At 43.7% G+C, this 20,621-nt stretch overlaps 1 protein-coding gene across 1 annotated transcript; it reads left to right on the forward strand.

Annotated features, from left to right (window-relative positions):
* The first annotated feature begins 3,775 nt into the window (after positions 1–3,775).
* TMEM171 (transmembrane protein 171) lies at positions 3,776–17,492 on the forward strand. Its single transcript, XM_075741202.1, has 5 exons — positions 3,776–3,901; positions 9,637–9,727; positions 10,202–10,923; positions 12,623–12,764; positions 17,167–17,492. Exons 3-5 carry the CDS (start codon positions 10,293–10,295, stop codon positions 17,393–17,395), a joined length of 1,002 nt encoding a protein of 333 aa, XP_075597317.1. The 5' UTR covers positions 3,776–3,901; positions 9,637–9,727; positions 10,202–10,292; the 3' UTR covers positions 17,396–17,492.
* Positions 17,493–20,621: the final 3,129 nt, after the last annotated feature.

Raw genomic sequence — 20,621 nt, forward strand, 5'->3', positions numbered from 1 at the left:
GATGAGTGACATTCCTTAGGGATCAGTATTGGGACCAGCGCTGTTTAGTATCTTTGTCGGCGACAGGGACAGTTGGATTGAGTGTACCCTCAGCAAGTTTGCTGATGACATCAAATTGTATGGTACAGTCAACATGCTGGAGGGAAGGGATGCCATCCAGAGGGACCTTGACAGGCTGGAGAGATGGGCCTGTGTGAACTGCATGAAGTTCAACAAGGCCAAGTGCAAGGTCCTGCACGTGGGTCAGAGCAATCCCAAGCACAACTACAGGCTGGGCAGAGAATGGATTCAGAGCAGCCCTGAGGAGATGGACTTGGGGATGCTGGTGGATGAGAAGCTCAATGTGACCCAGTAATGTGCACTTGCAGCCCAGAAAGCCAACTGTATACTGGGCTGCATCGAAAGAGATGTGACCAACAGGTCAAAGGAGGTGAGTCTGCCCCTCTACTCTGCTCTTGTGAGACCCCACCTGGAGTACTGCGTCCAGCTCTGGGGCCCCCAACATAAGAAGGACATGGAGCTGTTGGAGTGAGTCCAGAGGTGGGCCACAAAGATGATGCGGGCTGGAGCACCTCTCCTATGAAGACAGGCCGAGAGAGTTGAGACTGCTCAGCCTGGAGAAAAGAATGCGCTGGGGAGACCATAGAGCAGCCTTCCAGTACCTCCATGGACCTACAGGAAAGCTGGAGAGGGACTGTTTACAAGGGCATGCAGTGATAGGATCAGGGGTAATGCTTTAAACTGAAGAAGGGTAGATTTAAATTAGATATAAGGAAGAAATTCTTTACTGTTAAGAGTGGTGAGGCACTGGAACAGGTTGCCCAGAGAAGCTGTGGCAGCCCCCTTCCTGGAAGTGTTTCCAGGCCAGGTAGGATGGGGCTTTGGGGAACCTGATCTAGTGGAGGGTGTCCCTGCCCATGGCAGGGGGGTTGGAACTAGGTGATCTTTGAGGTCCCCTCCAACCCAAACCATTCTATGATTCTAGAGACCATCATCATTAGGCAAACATCCAAACCACATAAATGGTGTTGCCATTTATAAGTATGTTTGCCAATCTACAAAAAAAAGGAAAAAAAAAAAGAGGAATGTGAAGTTAGTAATTTTCACTTATATTTCATCAGATTATTGCTGTAAATAGTGGCTTCCATCAAAACAGTCTGGACTAATTCCCAACCAATAAATTATCAACAACTATATTTCTCTGCTCATCATCTCAGATGGTAATCTTCTTGTCAGTGTCTTCACAAGTGTTACTGACTGTGACCCCAGAAATAATTTCAAAAGCAATGACTTTCTGGTAGTTCTGGGTTCCCTGTCATACTCCAGGTGTGAATGCCCTGTAGCTTTACATAGCTCTACAATTGTTTTCCACGCTAGTCCAAAATACCTTATTTTTTCTATCATCATCAACAAAAAACAGTTAGACAACTATGTCCAGACTTAACACAAACAACTCTCTCAGTACTTTCCTGTATGGTGAAAAACAGTTTAGCTCTATTTTTGCCAAATATTATCACTTAGGGTCTGGAATTAAAATATGCATTACTCATGGTTAAACAGTTGCTATGTTAAAACTTTAAAAAAAAAGTTTAAAAAATAGTTCTTATCTTAAATCACAAGATATGGCTCAAGATTACAGTTTTATGACTGTAGTCATATGACACGAATCAACATCCACTTAATCCACTGAAAACTCACACCAGGTTGAGTCAGAATCTCACAAACTGAAGAGTGACATTCCTGAAATCCCTTCTTTCATCATTGGTGTCAAATCCTGAAGCCCAACACTACAAGAAACCCAAATGGTGGATGGAGGGGAAAAGCTGATGACAAGCTTTGGAAAGAGAAATCATTTGCATGTCGATGCTAGCCGACAACCTTGTTAAGTTTTGTCAAGACTGACTTTTAAAAAAAAAAAAAGGTGAAATTCTTAAGACACGTTAGGTTTGGTACAAGAAGCATTTACATAAAAGGAAAAATGTATTTACATTACACAAAAAGAGAGAGAACATATGTCACGCAGTGGTGCAATCATTTAATAGTATGAGACAACTGAAGAAAGTTTAGCCTGACAAAATACTTCATACAGAAATGAGCACCACAGAAATGTTTGAATTTTTAATTATTAAAGCTCTGTGTTGGAAGAACAACAGAAGCAGAATCAAATATTAGAAAAATGCCATATAAACATAATTAAATCTCATTGTATCACTGATGTCACACATGATAAAACAGTCTGATTACACATTTTGATGCTCTTTCACTCTTTGCAAGACTTCAGCTTGTCTTCGTGGCAATGTTCATCTTTTGTTCAGGCTTTTTTTTTTTAATGCCCTGCTTTTTTTCTTCACTGAAATACTTCGCTCTTCACAGAATACAGGAATTGTTACTTCCCAGTCTCTCCTTACCATAAGACCCTTCACAGCAGTATCCGAGTGTTTCACAACTGAACCCCACCTTCCAGTCAGAGGTAGCCGAGTTGGGACATAAAAGAGTTAAGACAGCAAAGGGTCACGAACACCCAGAAATCTGAAACTCTGGAAAGCTTGATGCCTTCTACCCCATCACAAGCTCCTTGCTACACCCCATATGTATTTTCACATGCGCTTTGGTTCTTCATTTAATTCGAAGTTTTCCCTAGTTCTCTACCCAAATCCTGATCCCCTCCTAAACCCTACATATCCCATTTTCCCCCATCATCTAACCAAACTATCTCCCTGTCAAGCAAGACTTTAATCCACTCCCTTTTCCTCCTGCCATCTCTTTCCTGGGCATCACTCCACCTTTTACCCCTGTTCTAGCCCCTCTTGATTCACATAAACCGAAATTGTTTCCCTCACACCTCACCAGCTAGCAGGCTGCGCCTAACCAGTGGGACAGTTTTAGTCCTGTTGTCATTCAGGTCCTACACCTGCTTCACCCACTTACAAGTGGCACATCCTGACCTTCCTCCCCTGGCTCCTTGTCCTCTTGCACAGCTGCTTCTTGCACTTCACGGCTCTCTGGTCTACCCCACCAAAGCCAGCTTCTTCCTCCACACTGCCTGCACCTAGCAAGACAGAAAGCATCTTACCCCATTTCCAGAGGCTGAACTGGCTCACCACTGAAGGAAATCAGTCACATCTAGGCTTGGCCTGTCTTTAATGCATAGCAAGTTCCCAAGTAAGGCTAATGTTGGTAAGGCTAAAGTGACAAGTAGCAACTCCTGAAATGAGAGATGTGGTGCAACCTCCGTGACAGGGCTGCTCACCCGCCTCACCTCGAAGCCACAGGTTATTTCAGGGGCACACTAGACCTTGGCCACGTACACATGCCTCCAGAGACGCCTGCAATGGCCCTGCCCAGCTAGCTGAGCCTGCGCTCCAGCGCATCAGCTTGAAAATCTCCCAGCCGAGTGGAAAACACACCCGCGGAGCCAGCTTACAACCAGCCGGGCGGATCTCCTCAGCCTGGCCGTCAGCGTCCAGGGGCGGCGAGTTACCTCAGCACCTCAAGGGGGGGGTGACTAACATGGCGTCACGTCGCACCTCCTCCTCCTCACCCGCCAGGGCAGCTGGCAGGATCCCAACTCGGAGCCGGCCGCCGCCACAGCCCCTCGACGCCAGTCGGGCCTGTGGGCAAGAGGCGACAGAGCCGCCACCCGCAGCGGCCGCCCCCTCCCTGAGAGCCGCGGGAGGGCGGGGTGGCTGAGGGGCGACGCGGGTCGGGCGAGGCCGTCGCCGGGCGGAGCGCTGAGCACCGAGGGAGGCGGTGCCGCAGCAGCCACCGCCGCGCCCATGGTCGCCTGGGGTGGCTCTACTCAGGCCTGAGCTCCGCCGCCACCGCCCAGGTGTGCTGCTTGGCCCGGGTGCTTAAATAGCGGCGCCAGCTGCGCCTTGGTAGTCCTTCACACCGCGGCCAGGTAAGGGGTGGGTGCCAGGAGCCCTTCGCCGCCGACCTTTTCCCGCACCTGCTCCGCTCTGCTCGCCCCTCGGGGACGGCCGCTGGCTAGCCTGGGCCCCGAGGCCGTGTCGTGGTGCGCGCAGGCTGCCCCGCTGTGTGCCGCCGTGGCGAGGAGCTTCCCCTGGCCGCTGCAGCCGGGATAGCTCCTGCCGCGGGTTGAAGAGCGGCCGTGCGGGCGCGAAAATGGCGGGTGGTGCCTGCCCGCTCTTCCGGGCGGGGGGGGGCAGCTTGGGAGTGCCGGTGTGAGGAGAGGCAGGGCGCGGTGGGGAGAGGGGGCACCTCCGGCGGGCAGGCTTTCTGTCGGGAGGCGGGCGCTGCTGGAGGGCAGCTCGTCCACCGGCTGCCTACAGTGAGGGGAGTGCGGCGAGCGGGTGGGCTTGTGCCGTGTCTCCCAGCGGCTGCCGCCGGCTTGGCCGCTGTCATTGCCGTGTTTTTCACTCCCCTGAAGGGCGGAGGCTGGGGCTGTGCCCCTGCGTGTCACTTAACCAGGGCATAAATGTCTTAGGGTAAGAAAAGCCTCTTTATCTCCTCCCTGGAGAGCTCCCTGCAGTGTCCTTTATGCCATCCTTGTGAGAGGATGAGATGTCTCTGAAGGGGCCTCTACAAATTACTCTGCTGACATATAATGCTCCAGTTGCAGCTGGTGTCACACGGCTGGGAGTGCTCTGGTGAGGAGGCTCTTGCTGGGGTGATGGGCTGGCCCTGTGCAGGCCAGGTGCTGCTCCCTCGCAGGGATGTGGTGGACAGTCTGCCCTCCATCCCTCCAGCACAGTGCATGGAAGCTGTGCTTTTGGGGCACAGTCCATGCTGTTGAAGACCTTAGTGTGACTTACAAGACCTAGTCACTTAGAAGAGAGCATGTCTGACAGGCTGGTGCATGAGGAAGGGTATGCCATGGGACGCTGTTTTCTCAGATGAAGTAGAGTGTAATTGCTTGTCCATGAGTTGGCTGTGGTTTAATGCTGCAGACCAACCTCAAGAAACTGAGACAGGAAGGCTTTGGGCAGCTTTTGGAGTCCTACGTCTTCCTGATGGACACAGTTGTATCCTCTCAAAGATCTGTAAGCCTCTTTGTGCCTTTTCCTGCTTTAAGGTACATCAGCCCCATGGGACAGACCTTCACAGAACTTGCCAGAAATTGCTTTGCCTTGTGTAACCTGTTTGAAGAAAGTCAACTCAGGCTTTGACTCTATCTGTCTACTGTGTCCCCAGTTTTCCTTCAAGTATTCCGGAAAATAGAAGCTGCTTTGTCCCCAGCTCTTGTGTGCCACTAGTGTGTAGTTAGGACAAAGCATCCCACTGACGCACATGGGACCCTTCAAAGCCTGTTGTTAAATTTAGGTGCTGACCTTGGTCCCTCCATGGCATCCAACCAATGGGTTACCAAACTTTGCTTTGCAAGCTCCTGTGTGTGTCTAGGCACCCTTTTGGGGTCTCTGCATGCAACTGTGGCATCAGGACTCCCTTCCCTATCAAAGTGAGCGGGGAACATTTGTGGACCAGCTTTTACTCTAGCTGTTTTTATCTTGTAGCCCACAGGGATAGTAGTTTGCAGCTTTTTCACAGAGCACAGTTCTGCCTGGCACAGGTCAGAATCCCTGGCTCTCTCAGTTTGTGGTGAGAAGGATCCCTGGCGCACATGTGTCTGAAGACTGGCAGGATTAATCCCATTTTCTGGAAATTCCTACTGCAGCTGCTTTCCAGCACCTCTCCAGACATTGACTCCTGCCCTACCTGCAGTGGTCATAAATAAGAGCATGGTGTTACCCTTCTTGTACTGTGAGTTGACACAATCATTGTGTCAGCCTACATGGGCAGAGTTTACGGCATCCGCTGCCTGCTTAGGGATCTTTTCGCGCAGTGTCTAAACCTTGGAAATACTCCTCCTGGGATATCAGAGTTGTATGCCCTGTGAGATAAGAGCACTGGCAGGCACTAATTAGAGACCGCATACACGAGAGGTCAAATTGGATATATTTGGCATCTTGAAACTTGTTAGTGCTTGTAGTCTTGATGTTGCTTGAAAGTAGAAAACTGAAAGTAGATCCTGTTGGGCATTTTCCCCTAGCTCTTCATATAAGTGATTAAAAACACCATGGGGAGGGAAGAGTGTGGGGATGAAGGTGGCAAACTCCAGTTTACTTCAGTTTAATCAGCTGTGCTCATGGATGGGTACTGCTGCTGAGTGTTAAGAGTACAATCCGGGGAGGAAATTGTGATATGATAAAGAACAGAATATGGCATGGGTACAGAGGCGGATGTTAGATACAGGGAGTAAGAGGAAGTGAAGAGCCAGTCATGGTTTGACATGGAAGTTAAACTGAATGAAGTTGAGAGGACTTTTCCTTCCAGGTAGCTTGTTCTACCAGGAGTCATGGCTTAATTTGAAACCAGGAGGAAAAAAAAATAAAAAAAAATTTAAAATACCATAAACTTTCCAGTAGCAGTTCAAAAATTGGAAGTATGGGTGAAAACATTAAATGGAAAACTCTTGAAAAGGATGGTTTGTGACTTCTAATGAGGTTTCCATTGTGGACTACAACTGACAGGGAACTGTAGTTCTTGAAATAACAACACAAACTAGACCTGAAACTTCTGCATGAAATGATTTGGGTACTTTTGCAAGTGAAAGAGCAGGAACAGGGCCCACTCTGGGAAACATAAAATAGAGGGTCAGCAGTCTTTTAATTCTTCCAATACTTTTTTTCTTTTAATCCTTAGTTCCTGAATTCATATGACTGCATGAGGCTATCAAATTTCATATGAGTAAGGGGGACTAAATTTATAGCCTTGGTGTTTGCAGTGGAAATCTTGAATAGTATGAATTCTGAAGGTTCAAACAGAAAGCAGAAAGTCCCAGTTTCATCATTAAAACTTGTATTTTAAAATCCTTGGAGTTTCCGTAATGTGAAAGTAGTAATACAAATGTTACACAGAAAAATGACAAGAAATTGTGATGTTATTTCCTGTTCTGTATACCTGGCATGGGCCAGACTTACAAAAGGGTAAAGCACTATATCATTTAAGTTAAGCTCATAACCAGACTTCCTCTACAAGCTATGTTTCCAATTCCCTCTTCCCTCCTACTTAACTGCCTGCACACCACTGCATTTTGTTCTAGCAATTTCTGACCTGGTATTTCCATGTCTGCTCTCAGACTTAGGGTCAATATGAAGGGAAAATTCCCTTATGTTAATATGCCTGTGGAGATACCTGATCTAATGGCAGTATTTCAAGTACATAGTCAATATAAGGCTTGCTTCTTTCTTAAAATACTTTTTCTTGAAACGCAAGAAACAAAGCTTAATCCTGCATTGAGTTTTCTATTAAAATTTGGTGGTAGTGTAAATTAAAATTAGTCCTCCCTTGGATTTTGCAGCATAAAATCTGTGGCTTTCATCTTCAAAGCCACAACAGAGTGTTCTGAATGTTCTTTTCTTTTGTGGCCTGAAAGAATTAAGAAAATATGCACATGCTTCATTTCTAATGTGTGTTTTAACTTAATGTCATAACAAGAAGATCGGTGGAAGAGAAGCAGGCGCTATGTTGGAGTAATGAGAACAAATATCTAGATTTTTCTTTTTAAGGGCTAAACGTTTGCTTTTTTTTTTTTCTTCACATTATTTCCTTTTGTCCTAATTTACTTGTACTTATGTCCATGTCCTCTTCCCTAGAGGGAACTGCGAAGAAAGGATTCAGAGTTCTCTCTAATTATAGTGTATTGCTGTTATAATGGTTAATGTGCCTCAGCAGAAAAATATCTCAAGACAGTTGTGTCTGAAACTGGACTTTGTTGGATTTTGGGGTGGGTTTTTAGTATTTCAGAGGCTCTTTACTCAGTTTTGTGCATTGTTGGTAGGCCAGTAAATCTGAACCACCTCAGATCAAATATGAAAATGGAACAAATGTCTAGACATGAAGGAACATATGCAGTTATAAGAACCAGTTTTATTAACTTAGGAAAGACCAGTGAAATCAAGGAAGGAGGAGTGAACAACCTAATCCATTTCCTCTGCTCAGAAGTAGAGCCTTCAAACTGACTTCAGCTCATGCAGTACTGAAAGTGTGCTTGGCTAAAGGTCTTCAGTTCAAAATCTATCAGATTTTTTTTAATTTCTTTTTAGTGAGATACTGTCCTAAGTTTAGTGCTCTATAACGCTTTTTTTTTTTTTCCCCAGAGTGAAGCTGTGACTCTTACCAAGGGAGCCTCAGTTAGCAGTTTTTCAAACCTATCTTAATAGAGGGATAGACTGAATTCAGAACAGTGAAGAAACACTTAGCAGACATAGTTTACAAATTGACTGACCACGGTAGTGGGATGTATTAAGGGAGGTCCCTTGGTTTTGCTGTTCGAGATAGCCAGCTGGAAGACTTTGTTGCTTCCTGCAGTGCCCTTCTTGGTGTGTGGTGCAGCCTGTTTCCTTGCCTGTCAAGTCTCCTGTTTATTGTGTCTTTTACCTGCATACTACTCTCTGCCTTCTCCCATACTGCTGGAGGTCTGGTTTGATGTTCAGCAGTAAAACTTCTAATAACTTCATTAGTCATGTATCTGCTCAGATGATTCTTTAATTGGGTCCTACTCTTACAAGTGGCTAATTACAGTGACTTGATAGATTGCCTTGCATTGCAGACAGATAATTATGTATTTGAGTGACTAGTGGGTTTCATGGTTGTGTTTTGTTTTCATCTCAGTGGGGAGTGACATGAAGCCTGTTGTGGCTGACACATGTTCAATAGTTTCCTTCCAGAAAGCACATAATACTTTGTTTTTCTTGTGGAATAACTGTTGTTGAGGCATATGTATGGAGGAATCAATCTAACTTGACTTCTAGCTTCCAGTCATCTGAATTAGTAGCAGGGCAGTACAAGCTGGTAGCTGAAAGGCTGAAGTTTAACTAGCAAACAGCAGTAACTAAGCTGATTCCCTGCTTCCATCTGTAACAAACTCCTCCATTCCCTTTATATTCTTCTTGATATATCCAAGTGGTAGATGAAGTTGTCTGTCACAGGAGACTCCTGGTGAGGGGAAAATGAGCATGTTTAAATACCTCCTACACTTGGTAGGGAACAGCTTTCTCATGGTCCATCCGGACTTGTTATTTTCCATACTCTGAAATTTCCCTGGGTTTTGGGTTGGTTTTTGGTGGATGGTAGCCACTTGGACCGAGATCTCCATGATTGCTAGTCACTGTGGTATGGAGTGCAGGTGTCCATCTGAGCCCCGTAGGCCAGAGTGTCAGAGCAGCACAAACTTCTGTGTGAGTAATGGCAGAAATAATTTTTTTTTTTCTAGAGCTCACTGAATGGCACTCTGTCCTAATTTTCAGTCAGGCTTTCCCTGCTCCAGCTTGTTCACATCCAGCAGATTTGTCATCCATGCTACAATATGGACTGTTATTGGCCTCAGCACTGGATTCTATTTGCTTCTGGTTTACTTGTGAATTTAGACTCCTGTGGGATCAGAAGCCTTCTGGGAACCACTTTTGTTATATTTCTTTTAAAACTTTCTTGGAGCACAGACAAAGGATTCAGGAATAGGGGAAGTTGAGAGGAAGTGTGGGAGCAGTATGCTTACCAACTCTAACTATGGAATCAGTGAAACTTGAAGTACACAGTCTTTAGTATGGCTTTTTTTTTTTTTTTTTTGTCTTTTCGGAAGGGAACCAAAAATCTTCTGTGTATTTGCTCTTGCAGCTGTATAGGACAGGAAGCTGATTTAAGGACAGAAACAGAAAAGTCTTTATTGCCTGTGGAAGGACAAGCAAGATTTATATGCTTTGAAAAGGTATGTATTAGAAGATTTACTTGGTAAAAAGTCCAATGGTCGTCAATACTCATTGCATTAAGGTTCTTTTTCTCAAGAGCTGTCACTTCTGCCATTCACTACAGAAATTTCCCCTAGCTTTCTGTTTTCAAGGAGAAAGCTACCTTGTCCTTGTTCCCAAGATTCAGCCTTTGAAAATAATGTCCCCTTAATCATAAGGCTGTGTATCTAAAGAAGCAATTCATTTAGCTGTGCAACAGCAATTGGAGTTGTTTTCAGTCTAACTGTAAACAAGTTCTGTCTTTTCATTGGTGTTCAACAGCAGCAAACTTGATGAGGTCCTTTAATCCATAGTGGAGGTACTCCAAAACAGAAAATATACTGTGAGTACACAATATAGGCTGAATAGCAAATGCAGAAGTAAATATTATTATGTAGCTAGTCCCACTGATGGTTTTTTTCCTTCTTTTGATTCGTGTATTTTCATGTTCACAGATCTACTATAGTTTTGTGCCACTTAATGCTAACAGGAAAAAAAAAAACCAAAACAAACCCCAACTCATCTGCTTGAGGAGATTCTGTTGTAATGTATCCAGTGGCTGTTCCTGCACCAGGAGGTGAAGGAAATAATGGACAACATGGGAAACTTATTTTTTTCCTTTTTGTTTTTGGAGCTGTGTTGCTCTGTGCTGGATTCTTGCTTTCAGTCTTTATTCTCCAGTCATGCCCATCTGGAACCTTCCATGACTGTAATGAGGTCCTTAAGGCTGCTGGACCTGTGCTGGCTGTAGCTGGACTGGTTTGTGTTTTACTGGCACGATCAAGGGCCAGGCTGTATATAAGACAAAGACAATTGCAAAATGAGCAGGTGTACAGCCTTGTTTTCTGTCGTGGGAGCTGCCAGTTTGCCCAGTTTCTCATATTTGGATTCCTGTTTTTAACTAGTGGAATGCTAATTAGCATCTTGGGCATTTGGGTTCCTGGCTGCAGTCCCGGCTGGCACAGCATACAGCTCAACCACACCGAAAGCTCTGATGTGGACATCCAGGGCTGTGGATTCCTGTCACTTCAAATCATGGGACCTTTGATTGTGCTCACTGGGTTGTGTTTCTTCGTGATAGCTCATGTTAAAAAGAAACAAAACTTAAATCTCAACCAAGAATCTTGTGAAACCGAAGAACATCCTCAGAGCCCTGAATCTTTTCAGGTTACAGTAGGTGGGTAAATAATGTGTGAACTTTACATTTGAGAGTTGGGGGGGGGGGGGGTCCACTAATGATTTACCTGTGAATATTACTCATTTGAGCTCTAAGCATGTCAGTTCTGGCATGTCAAGCCCAGCCAAAACAGAATAATGTTGCTTTGTCTCATATGTTTTTGGTATGGTCAGTTCAGCTACCTTTTTCTCAAGACAAAACCTCTCCTTTGGCATAAAAAGAAAAGTCTGACTGGGCAAAAAAAGCCACGTAATCTGACACAAATTAGTCCAATCCCACTTCCTTTCCCAAAGGATGTAGCTGACACTGCAAATCACAGGTCTAATGACTTCTGTGACTATATTTAAGATTTATTTTAGCCTTGAGCTCTGACCCCTTAAACAGGAGAATCTGATTCATAAGCAGTGTATTGGTTTTTTTAATCATGGCCACATCTTCCATCAGTCAGAGATGTAATTGCAAGATGCTTCTGTTAATTGCACAGTGTTTGAGTAAATGTGGTATGCTAGCAGGGAATGCTCCCCTGCATATAGCACTGCTTTTAATACCCCATGAATACATTCTATGCATAGATAATTCTGATAACTTTCTAGCTCTCGGAAAGGATTAGTGAGTCAATCATAGTATTGCTTGACTGTCATCTGACTGATTGGACTTGAAATCCATTGTGCAAAATTTTTTTCCTTCTGCCTGTCAAATCAATTTATGGACCTGTAACTTAGTGATCCTTAGAAGCTTTAATGTTGGTTTTCCACCAGGATAAATCAAAGGGTTGTAGAAAGGAATTCAGATTGTCTTTAAAGGTGAGAAAGCAAAATTAGTGGATTCCTTTATACTTCTATCAGGAAAAGTAAAACTGAAAGGCTGAAGACTGAGGTCTAGTTGGCATAATGACGTTCTGAAACAGTGGTGACTCAGCTAGAAAGTACTCCCCACCTCACTCAACATTTCTGATGTTCCCTGACCTGTCCCTGCACACAAATTACAAAGGGAAAATGGTGCCAGACAGCTGTGAATGTTTATATAGATTATGCAAGCTTAGTGACTGACACCAACTTTCTGTTTAGTAAAATATGAAACTCCTCAATTACAAAGCTGAAATTGGCAGATATGCTGCACAGTACACTTAACAGGGAATTATTAGTACTACAACACCATTATATGTGTTAGTAGTGTGCCTTCAGCTACAAGTAATTTAACAGGGAAATTGTCAAGGCACACAAAATCAATCATCAGAACTATTAATGACTTGAATAGTTTTGTTTATAACACTGCAGTATATGTAGAGAAACTTAAACTGCCCTATTTTAAATATGTGAGGAAAACTAAATACTTGCCTACCCTCAAAGTGAGCCAACAGTAATTGTATGCTTTGCACTTCCAGTTTCTGAAGACAGTCAACAGTGAAGAGGTTTGTGTCTCTCAGCTAGATGGAACACTTCCTTTCCCCAGCTGTATTTTCTAAATGAAATCTTCCACTTATGAATATTTTGGGATATTTTTGGTTTTGAACATACCTCCAATGTACTTTAACAGCCCAGAACATAACAGTTCTGTATGTGAGATCATTGCACTTTATCTTAAAAGATGGACAAGTACAAATATTGTAATTCCAAAGACAGGAAATATTCTAGAATACAGTTAGAATAAACAATGGCATTCAATTTTTCAGAGGTAGTAATTGGTGTTTTTTTCCTAGGTGATGCTGTAATGGTATTCCCACCTCCACCACCTCCTTATTTTGCTGACCCTGTGTCACCAACTGTGACACGTTGTCTTATGTCCAGTGGTTTGCCTACAAGTGAAAATCCTCCACCATACCACTCTATCTTCAGTGATGGGTAAGACTGTTTCCTTCTTTGTCTTGGGAAATCTGATATGTTTCTCAGTGTATCCAAAAACATGTTCTTAAACAATCATTGTGAATTAGGTTTCTAAACACTACAAAGTTTTCTACTACATCACTTGACTCACTGCAGATATCTTACTTGAAGTGGCATTAAAATATCCTAGTATAAAAGGGGAATCACAAAGTACTGAGTGTCCTTCATGAGGGTTAAATTCTTACCAGTTTATTATGACTGAAAAGAACTTTTGAAGTGAAAACAAAGCCTTAAATCAGTGGCCTTTATTTAAATGTACTTAGAATAGATTTCTTCCACAGATTGTCCAAGAGAAGGTGCCCCTGACAGCAGTGCCCCAGTGGCATGATAGCCAGACTGCCAGATTTTAGGAACCCTTTGTAGAACCAATGCAGCAAGCCCTTCATGACATCTATCTACAGGCCCTGTGACCCTGGGAATGCCACTTTAGTGTGTCCTGTTCTCCCTGTGACCCGTATTTCACTGCCTCACTGTCCTGAGGAAATGAGACCTGCCATGCTGGTGTGCCTTGTCCCTACTGTGGCAGTGTGTCAAGATAAAAGGATACCTTGATATGGCAGAAGAGCAGGAGACTTCAGGGAGCTTAAAAGGGAGGTTGCAATGCCAACTTCATCTCAAGATGTTGTACCTTACCCATGCAGCCACTCTTCCCTGTTGAGTACAGCTGATTTGCTAGATGCTGCTGCCACTAAACTCAGGGAGACTGACAAAAAGTTGTTTGTACCACAAAACTTGCAAGGTTATTTATCCCCTGTGGGTTACCACTAGCAGGCTGCTAACTTGAGGGTAAAAGAGGTCACTGCAAGAGTCATGTACCAGGAGTCAGAACTAGATCTGGCCAGGAGAGCTAGATGCCACACACCTAGAGCCCCCAACTTACTTTCAGCCCCTGAATGATCCAGAATTGAGTTGGCTTTATCTTTTGGAAGGTCCTGTGTCAGCTTGTTTGTTGAACTGTGAGTCAGTGTAAGACTTTTTCTTTGGATGACTAGTTTGCAAGACTGTACCTGCAGTATCCTAGGCACCATCATTGCAGTATCCTAGGCACCATCATTGCAGCAAGAGCCCCAGGCTGCGTGGCTGTGTCCAGTCATAGTAGTTGTTGAGCCATTGCTTTAATAGCTTTTCCACTATACTCCAGACTTCGCTCACATGAGGCAGTATGTTCTGTGACCAGCTGTACCAGCTGTGTGCCTGATGTTGGTACTTCAAAACGCTAGTGCTAATCTTCCTTTTGAACCAAGCAAGCACGAACCCTCTTCCTGCCTGAAGACCTAAATGCTACAGGAGGAGGATACTTGTGTTAGCAATGGTGCTTATTCTTGTTACCAAGCTGTGTGAGCCATGTCTGTGGTTTTGTCATCCTTTGAAGTATACCTGGTGGATTCGTGAGGCTCAGCCACACTGTGCAAGGCACTCTGTTCTCTAGTCAATCACTGTCAACAGCTCCTTATATTATCTTCCATTTCCTAGTGCCCTCCTCCAGACATTTTCTCCATCTCTGTTGGACACAGCAGATGCCTCCTTCTGTTGCTATTACCACAAGCCAGACTGTCCTTCTGCCATTTCTCAAAATCACTTTTTTAACACAGAAAATACACTTTACTCACTCTTCCTTGCTACTAGTGCAACACTCTAGCGCACAATGGGACTGGCCCCCAAACAAAAAAAAATTATCATGCATCTAGGAAAGGGAGACACTCAGTGTTTGATTCCCACTGACTTGAGGTCCAGCTTGAGGTTGATGACTTGTGCTGAGGGATGCAATGCATAATAAACCCTAGCTATGCACAGTTCATTCAATCTGCTGTTTTTCCACTTAACTTGTTTCAGAGAGAGGACCTTTTGTACAAAGCTGATGAGAATCTGTTGATTACTCAGTGCCTTAAACATCTGCCAATTCAGAATGACAAAGGTAGATGTGGGGATGAGATGTTGGGGTTTTTCAAGCAAAAGTGCTTTCCAAAGACCAGTGCACAAATTGTTGTGTGAAGAAACACTTTATTTTCTTAAGTATAAAAGTCTGTGCCTGTTCTCAGACTGCAAGTGAAATATATCAGCTCTCAGAACTATACTACTGCAATCAAAGGACACCCAGAGCAAGCAGGAGAGAAAATAAACTCCTGCTGCTGAAAGAAGGAATTTACATGAAATCTCTGTGGTCTGGGTGAAGGCATCCACAGCTGGAAGGTGTTTCATACCAGCTGCTGGTAGTCCTGGACTTAGGCACCACACTGAGCCTCACTGTGCTACAGCTCTAGCATGTGCTGTAACGCCCTTCTGGCATGTACATCCCAGATGTACGTACAAAGCAAATGAATGTGTGTGGAGAAATGACTTGCCCCGAGTGTGAACCTGGACCTCTGGTAGCCCTTAGACAGCCAATTCAAGTATTGTCCAAGGGCACCCTCAAAAACCATTGCAGTTTAAATACATTTAGAAGACCAAGATGGAGTGCATAACTGGGAGAAATACAAGACCATACATGTTCTGCTGTAGCCTTACAAGCAGCTGAGAGACAGTCACTCTTGTACCACCTGTCTGTAAAAGTACAATGCACAAAACTCAGGGCCACAAGTCCTTTCTACCCTGTATTTTCAGGCCCTGAGTTCAGGTGTGGGCTGCCTGCCCATGTGCTTGGTAAAATGTGTGGATTATCAAAGGATATGAATGAATGCAAGCAGCACATCCTGCACTGAAAAAGGAAAAACAAAGGGCAGTGGAGGAATGGCAAAAAAGCTAGTTCCTGAGACTTTTTGTGCGCTCTCCCTGCTGGTGCACGTGCCAGGTGACCCCTTTTCCTTCACCCATTCTCCTACGAAATCTCCTGCTGCTGGATCAACTGCTTCAACCCACGTGCTCTGAACTTTGTGTGATCCCATCAACTCAATCATCACTGATTGCCTGTCTGGAATTCTCTGTCTTGTGAATATATGTACACAAAGAGGTAGTTTGTAGCCCAGCTTGTTGGGGCAGTTTCTAGTGGAGTGGACAAAACACCTCAACTTTGGATGCAGAAACCCGTGTCTCCTGCTTTGCTGTTCTGTGGCTGGGGGTGCTCTAGCTGTTGCCCTTCCCTGCTCTCCAGGGTCCTCACAGAGACCCTATGAGTTGATGCCACCTCTGAGTATTTCACTTGATGATTGTCTCCCATGGCTCAGTACTTGGTAGCAGCCATGGCGTCTTGATTAGTGCAAATTGGCTCCCAAGCCCTTTCGTGGAGGAGAAGCAGTGGCCTTGTTCCTCCTAACATAGTGCCATGGTTAAAGATCCCAAAGCTGGAAGGGGATACCCTTTTCATATGTGGTTGGTTATTAGGCAGATGTGATTTGCCTCTTCAGTCCACTGCTCCATGTTCAGTCAGCAAGTGCTGTGGTTGAGGCTGTGCTGGATGAGAGAGCTCATAGAAGGTTGAGTCATGGTCTGATCCCAGAAGTGGTTGGTTTTTTCCTGCAATCTGTTTTATAGCACTTCAGCATTTGTCTGTAGTACGTTCCCCTCTTTTTCCTTTAAACACACACCCTCACGCACCAGTAACGGCACTCAAGATGAGGTGACTATGCTCTATATTGCTGCTCCTCACACAGTGTTGGTGAGGGGTACAGATGTATGCACACAGGCAAGAGTCAGCTCTGGGAGCGAGTCATGAGGAACAAGGAGTTCTTCCCCTTTCTTGGGAAGCAGTTAAAGCAATGTGCTGAGGTCCGTCTCCAGGGCGAGATGAGCAGAGTACCAGAACCATGTGAGTGCAACCAATTGGGATCCAGTTATGATGGTTAGCCCTCCTTCGCTGTCACTGGGAACTTAGCAGTCTGGTCGTGTCCAGTTGCATCTGGTTCTCCATCTCTGAGCAGGAGTGCCACTCCTTATGTCTGTCATGCATTGCTGGAAAGCTTAATAAAAATTTCAAGTTGCCTTTTATGTAACATCTCAAATGGCTAAGGATTGTGATTTTTGCAATGCAATTTTAAGTCTGGTGACTGTCTTTCATAAGGGAAGGAGACTGTATGTATGTGATAGACAACAAAAGGGAAGATACATTAGGAAATAAGGATCAGAAGAAGATTTAATAAGATTGTGAGATAGCCCTGCCAGAAGCAGCTAATACCTATAAGCCAGGGTATGACTGGTGATGCAAAAGGTTAGAAGGGAGCTTGTTTGCCCTTCCCCTCTGAACTAAGAGAATTTTCATATGACTCATAATGTAGAGCACAGAATGAAATCCTAGTGTTTATGCAAGTTCTTTGCTTCAGGGATTTTTAGGGAGTATGTGTATACATGTATGTTTATGTAAGTCAAGTGGAATTTCACTCACTGTAAAGAAATGAATTATGCTAATATGCAGTTTTGTGTTTTATAGAGCACAGCTTGCAGATGATGAAAGAACAGTTGCTGTTAGAGACTATGAAACCATATATACAATTTCTGGAAGCAGCTCACCTTCAGATATTTTACCAATGCTATACCTCTCCTCTGAATCACCTCCAAAATATGAAGATAAAGCATCAATAACAAATAATGAATATTCTCTATCTTCTTCTTCATCTTCTTCATCTATTTCTTTAGCCACATCTGACACCAGCTCGTAGGGGACTGTCAGTTAGACTTCATTTTTAAATTAAATTGTACACTCAGATTTACAATTTTTGAATTTATTTACATTTTGTAATAAAAGCAATAATGTTGTCTGTGTCTAATTTTTCATCAAAAAGCATAAATGATGAATTTGGGTTTCAAGAAATACTAAATAATGCTAGGCTTCTGAGCAAGCAGTCTGAAGGGATTCAGTTCACTGCAAGAATGTTAAATGCTCATTTTGTTCTGTTACAGCTTCAGTTTCTATTTTTAGTTGTTCTTTATATAATGGTGGCGCTAAGTAGGGACCAACTTTTTTGTGCTTATTTTAATTAAATCTGTTTGGAGCTTCAAAAAAGAAATAATTAGGAAGTGTTTTTATTTATATTTTTATACGATTTTTGTGGAAAATACTTGTTTGCAAAGTTATTGACTTTATATGTACTCTGAGAGCATCACAACTGGAGTGTTTGATGGAGACCAAGTATGTTACAGAGAACTTAAATGGTTACTTTTTGGTCTGCCTGGTAACTAAAACTCCATAGCTTAATTTAGACCCTCTTGGGTCCTTATGTAAGTATAATCCCTATGAAAATCAGTTTTAGCCAGCAGTTAAGAGCCGTAAGGCAACACTGAGGATAGCTAATAGGCTAACAGTTTAACTGTGGTAATGACTGATTCCAGGGGGATTATACTACTGTTATATATCATCATTCATGGTTTGTACAAGGAGTGCTTATTTTCTGAGAGCACGTGCCACTCAGCAGTGGTATCTTCCAGTTGCAGATGTTCCTTATCAGCAAATGCAGGAGAGGCAGTTTTGTGGAAACGCATGTGACGTGTTTTTAACTGTCACAGCACTTGACAGACCCTTCAAAAATACAGTCCTCTGAGCTCCTATGTCCCTGCTCAGCCCCTCACTTAGCGGTAGCTGCCTGCCTTCAGGCTGGAAAGCTTAATAAAAATTTCAAGTTGCCTTTTATGTAACATCTCAAATGTTACATAATTGAGTGATAACAGGTTCTAGTTCTATTTTGCAAATGTTTGCACCCATTCCCAAACTGAAAGATTTGCTTGTAGTAGGCAAGGATAATTAGCAGGAACTGAGTTCTGCTTTTCTGAAAACTGCTGACCTTTGACACTTTATGACTTGTTCTGAGCACTGTTTGCGAAAAACAGACCTGATTCTGAGCCCAGAAACAGAAGGTGGCAGAGCTACTGTTCAGGCTTGGTTCAGTGTGGTGAACTTACCAGCATTAAAACATCTTGCAGGAGCGATCTCTGTCTTGTTCAGCTGAGCCTCTGAACACTTGCATGCTCTGGAACCCCAGCTACACCTCAACTTCCCTTCTGCCATGCTAAATTTCAGGGAACCTGACTAACAGCATGTCAAGCTTTGAATTAAGCACTCAAGTCCCTTCCTGTGCCTAGGAAAGGCGATTGCCTCATGTCATCTTTCTGTGAGTGTGCCTGTCACCTGCGGAGTTCTTGAGAGGCGTTCAGGAGCTCCTGTGCTTGGCCATTGATTTCCACCTCTCTGTTTTTCCTCAGTTGTGCTAGGGCAGCTCTCTGTGCAGCCACACAGAACCAAACCAGACAGTGAGGGAGGTATATTTAGCCAGCAACAAAGCTGAGGGGCTTATGCATGCAGAGTAATGAGCAAACACAGCACAGAGAGGGATTTAGTACGTGGGAGCTGATTAAACTGGCATGACTCAGCCATGGGAACCATCTATATGAAGAAAGGGGATCCACACAAGCCAGCAAACATTCTGTCCTCTTTTCTCTCGTGCGCATTTTACCTAGTGGGTTTTTTCAAGGATGCTGTTCCTTGAAATGCCTTTTGTAATCCAAGCTATGGTTTACCATCTTTTTGATTTTTTTTTTAGAGCTTTTGTTTCTAACCTGATTTTTAACGGTGCCCACTGCCCTGCATGATTCGTGCATACACAGCCTTGCACATGTCGAAGAAGCTTCTCTCTCTCTTTCTGGATTTGTCATGCTATTATACAACAAGTACTGAAGCTGGGTTATTTTATCTAAAGGATCCCATGCAAACAAAGACCCATGTTGGCTTTGTTGTTTGAATTACAAAGGAACACTCATTTGCTGAAAAGGTTAAACGTAAAAAAGTGTTTAAACAAGTAAGTCTTGAAATATGTCACCATCTTAAAAAAAATATAGTCCCGTCTGATTGCTAACTGTAAAGGTATTAACCTTCTGTGCAGCCTGCAATCTGCTCAATCTGTTGTTACCAAGATGAACCCAAGAGACCAGACAAATGAAGTAGAGTATGTTGACTCTGAGCTGAGTCCTATGGAACTGAAACATGATCTTGTTTTTCTTAAAGGTTATTGTGTTTTGACCTTCTACTGCAGAGTGACCAGTATGGATCACTTTATTTCATGCTTTAGAAAGCTGCTGACCTGACTCTTCAGAGTCAGCACCTGAATTTCCTGGGAAGGGTGGGTGTTACCTCTGAAAATGAGGATTGAAAGCAGAATTTCTCCCTGTATCATTTTGAGAAGGTGCTTAGGAAATAGTTCAATGTATAGCTGTATTAGCATCTTTTATTTTTGACTTGGAGAATCATTCCTTGAAAACTCAGCTGATGTGCTGGGTGCATCTCCATAACCTGCTCAGCTCAGAAGGAGCTAACATAGGGCAACAGTATTTGCTTACTGTGTTGTTGAAACCTGTTTCAGCAAGGTCAGAAAATGTAAGTAAGGCTAGCAGATCTGACTCCAACGCTGAGGGCTACCACTGAGTGAACAGCATTAGTGGGAGGAATTTTTGATGTGCGGAGTAGGGGTGAAATGTCTATTAGAAAGGAAGCAACACCTTGTAAAACTATAAAAGTAGCTTAAAATAATACGGAATAGCATTTTTATTGAGGAAGTGAGATACTTTACTGTCACATTAATGGTGCTATAACCCTCTTTCTACCCTAAGATTAGCTTAAGTGCTTGACATACAAATGCTAGGGAGCAAACCAAGTTGGTTACTGATTCACACTTACTTAAACAGGCAAAGTGGGAGGTAAGGGTTGCTTATCCTCTGTAAATGAAGTTAAGGTCTCTTGCTGCCTGCACTGACATTGCTGTGCTTCTAATTGCAACACTACAGTCCTTTGGATGTGAGAAGGATTCACAAATATACAAATGGATGCCTCTTCTCTAGGAGAAGTCTTTCTTCCTGCATCACCAGCAGCTTAAAAAAATGGAAAGCTAACTCATCTTA

Source organism: Balearica regulorum, chromosome Z (assembly GCF_011004875.1).
Source record: "Balearica regulorum gibbericeps isolate bBalReg1 chromosome Z, bBalReg1.pri, whole genome shotgun sequence".
NCBI classification, from domain to species: Eukaryota; Metazoa; Chordata; class Aves; order Gruiformes; family Gruidae; genus Balearica; species Balearica regulorum.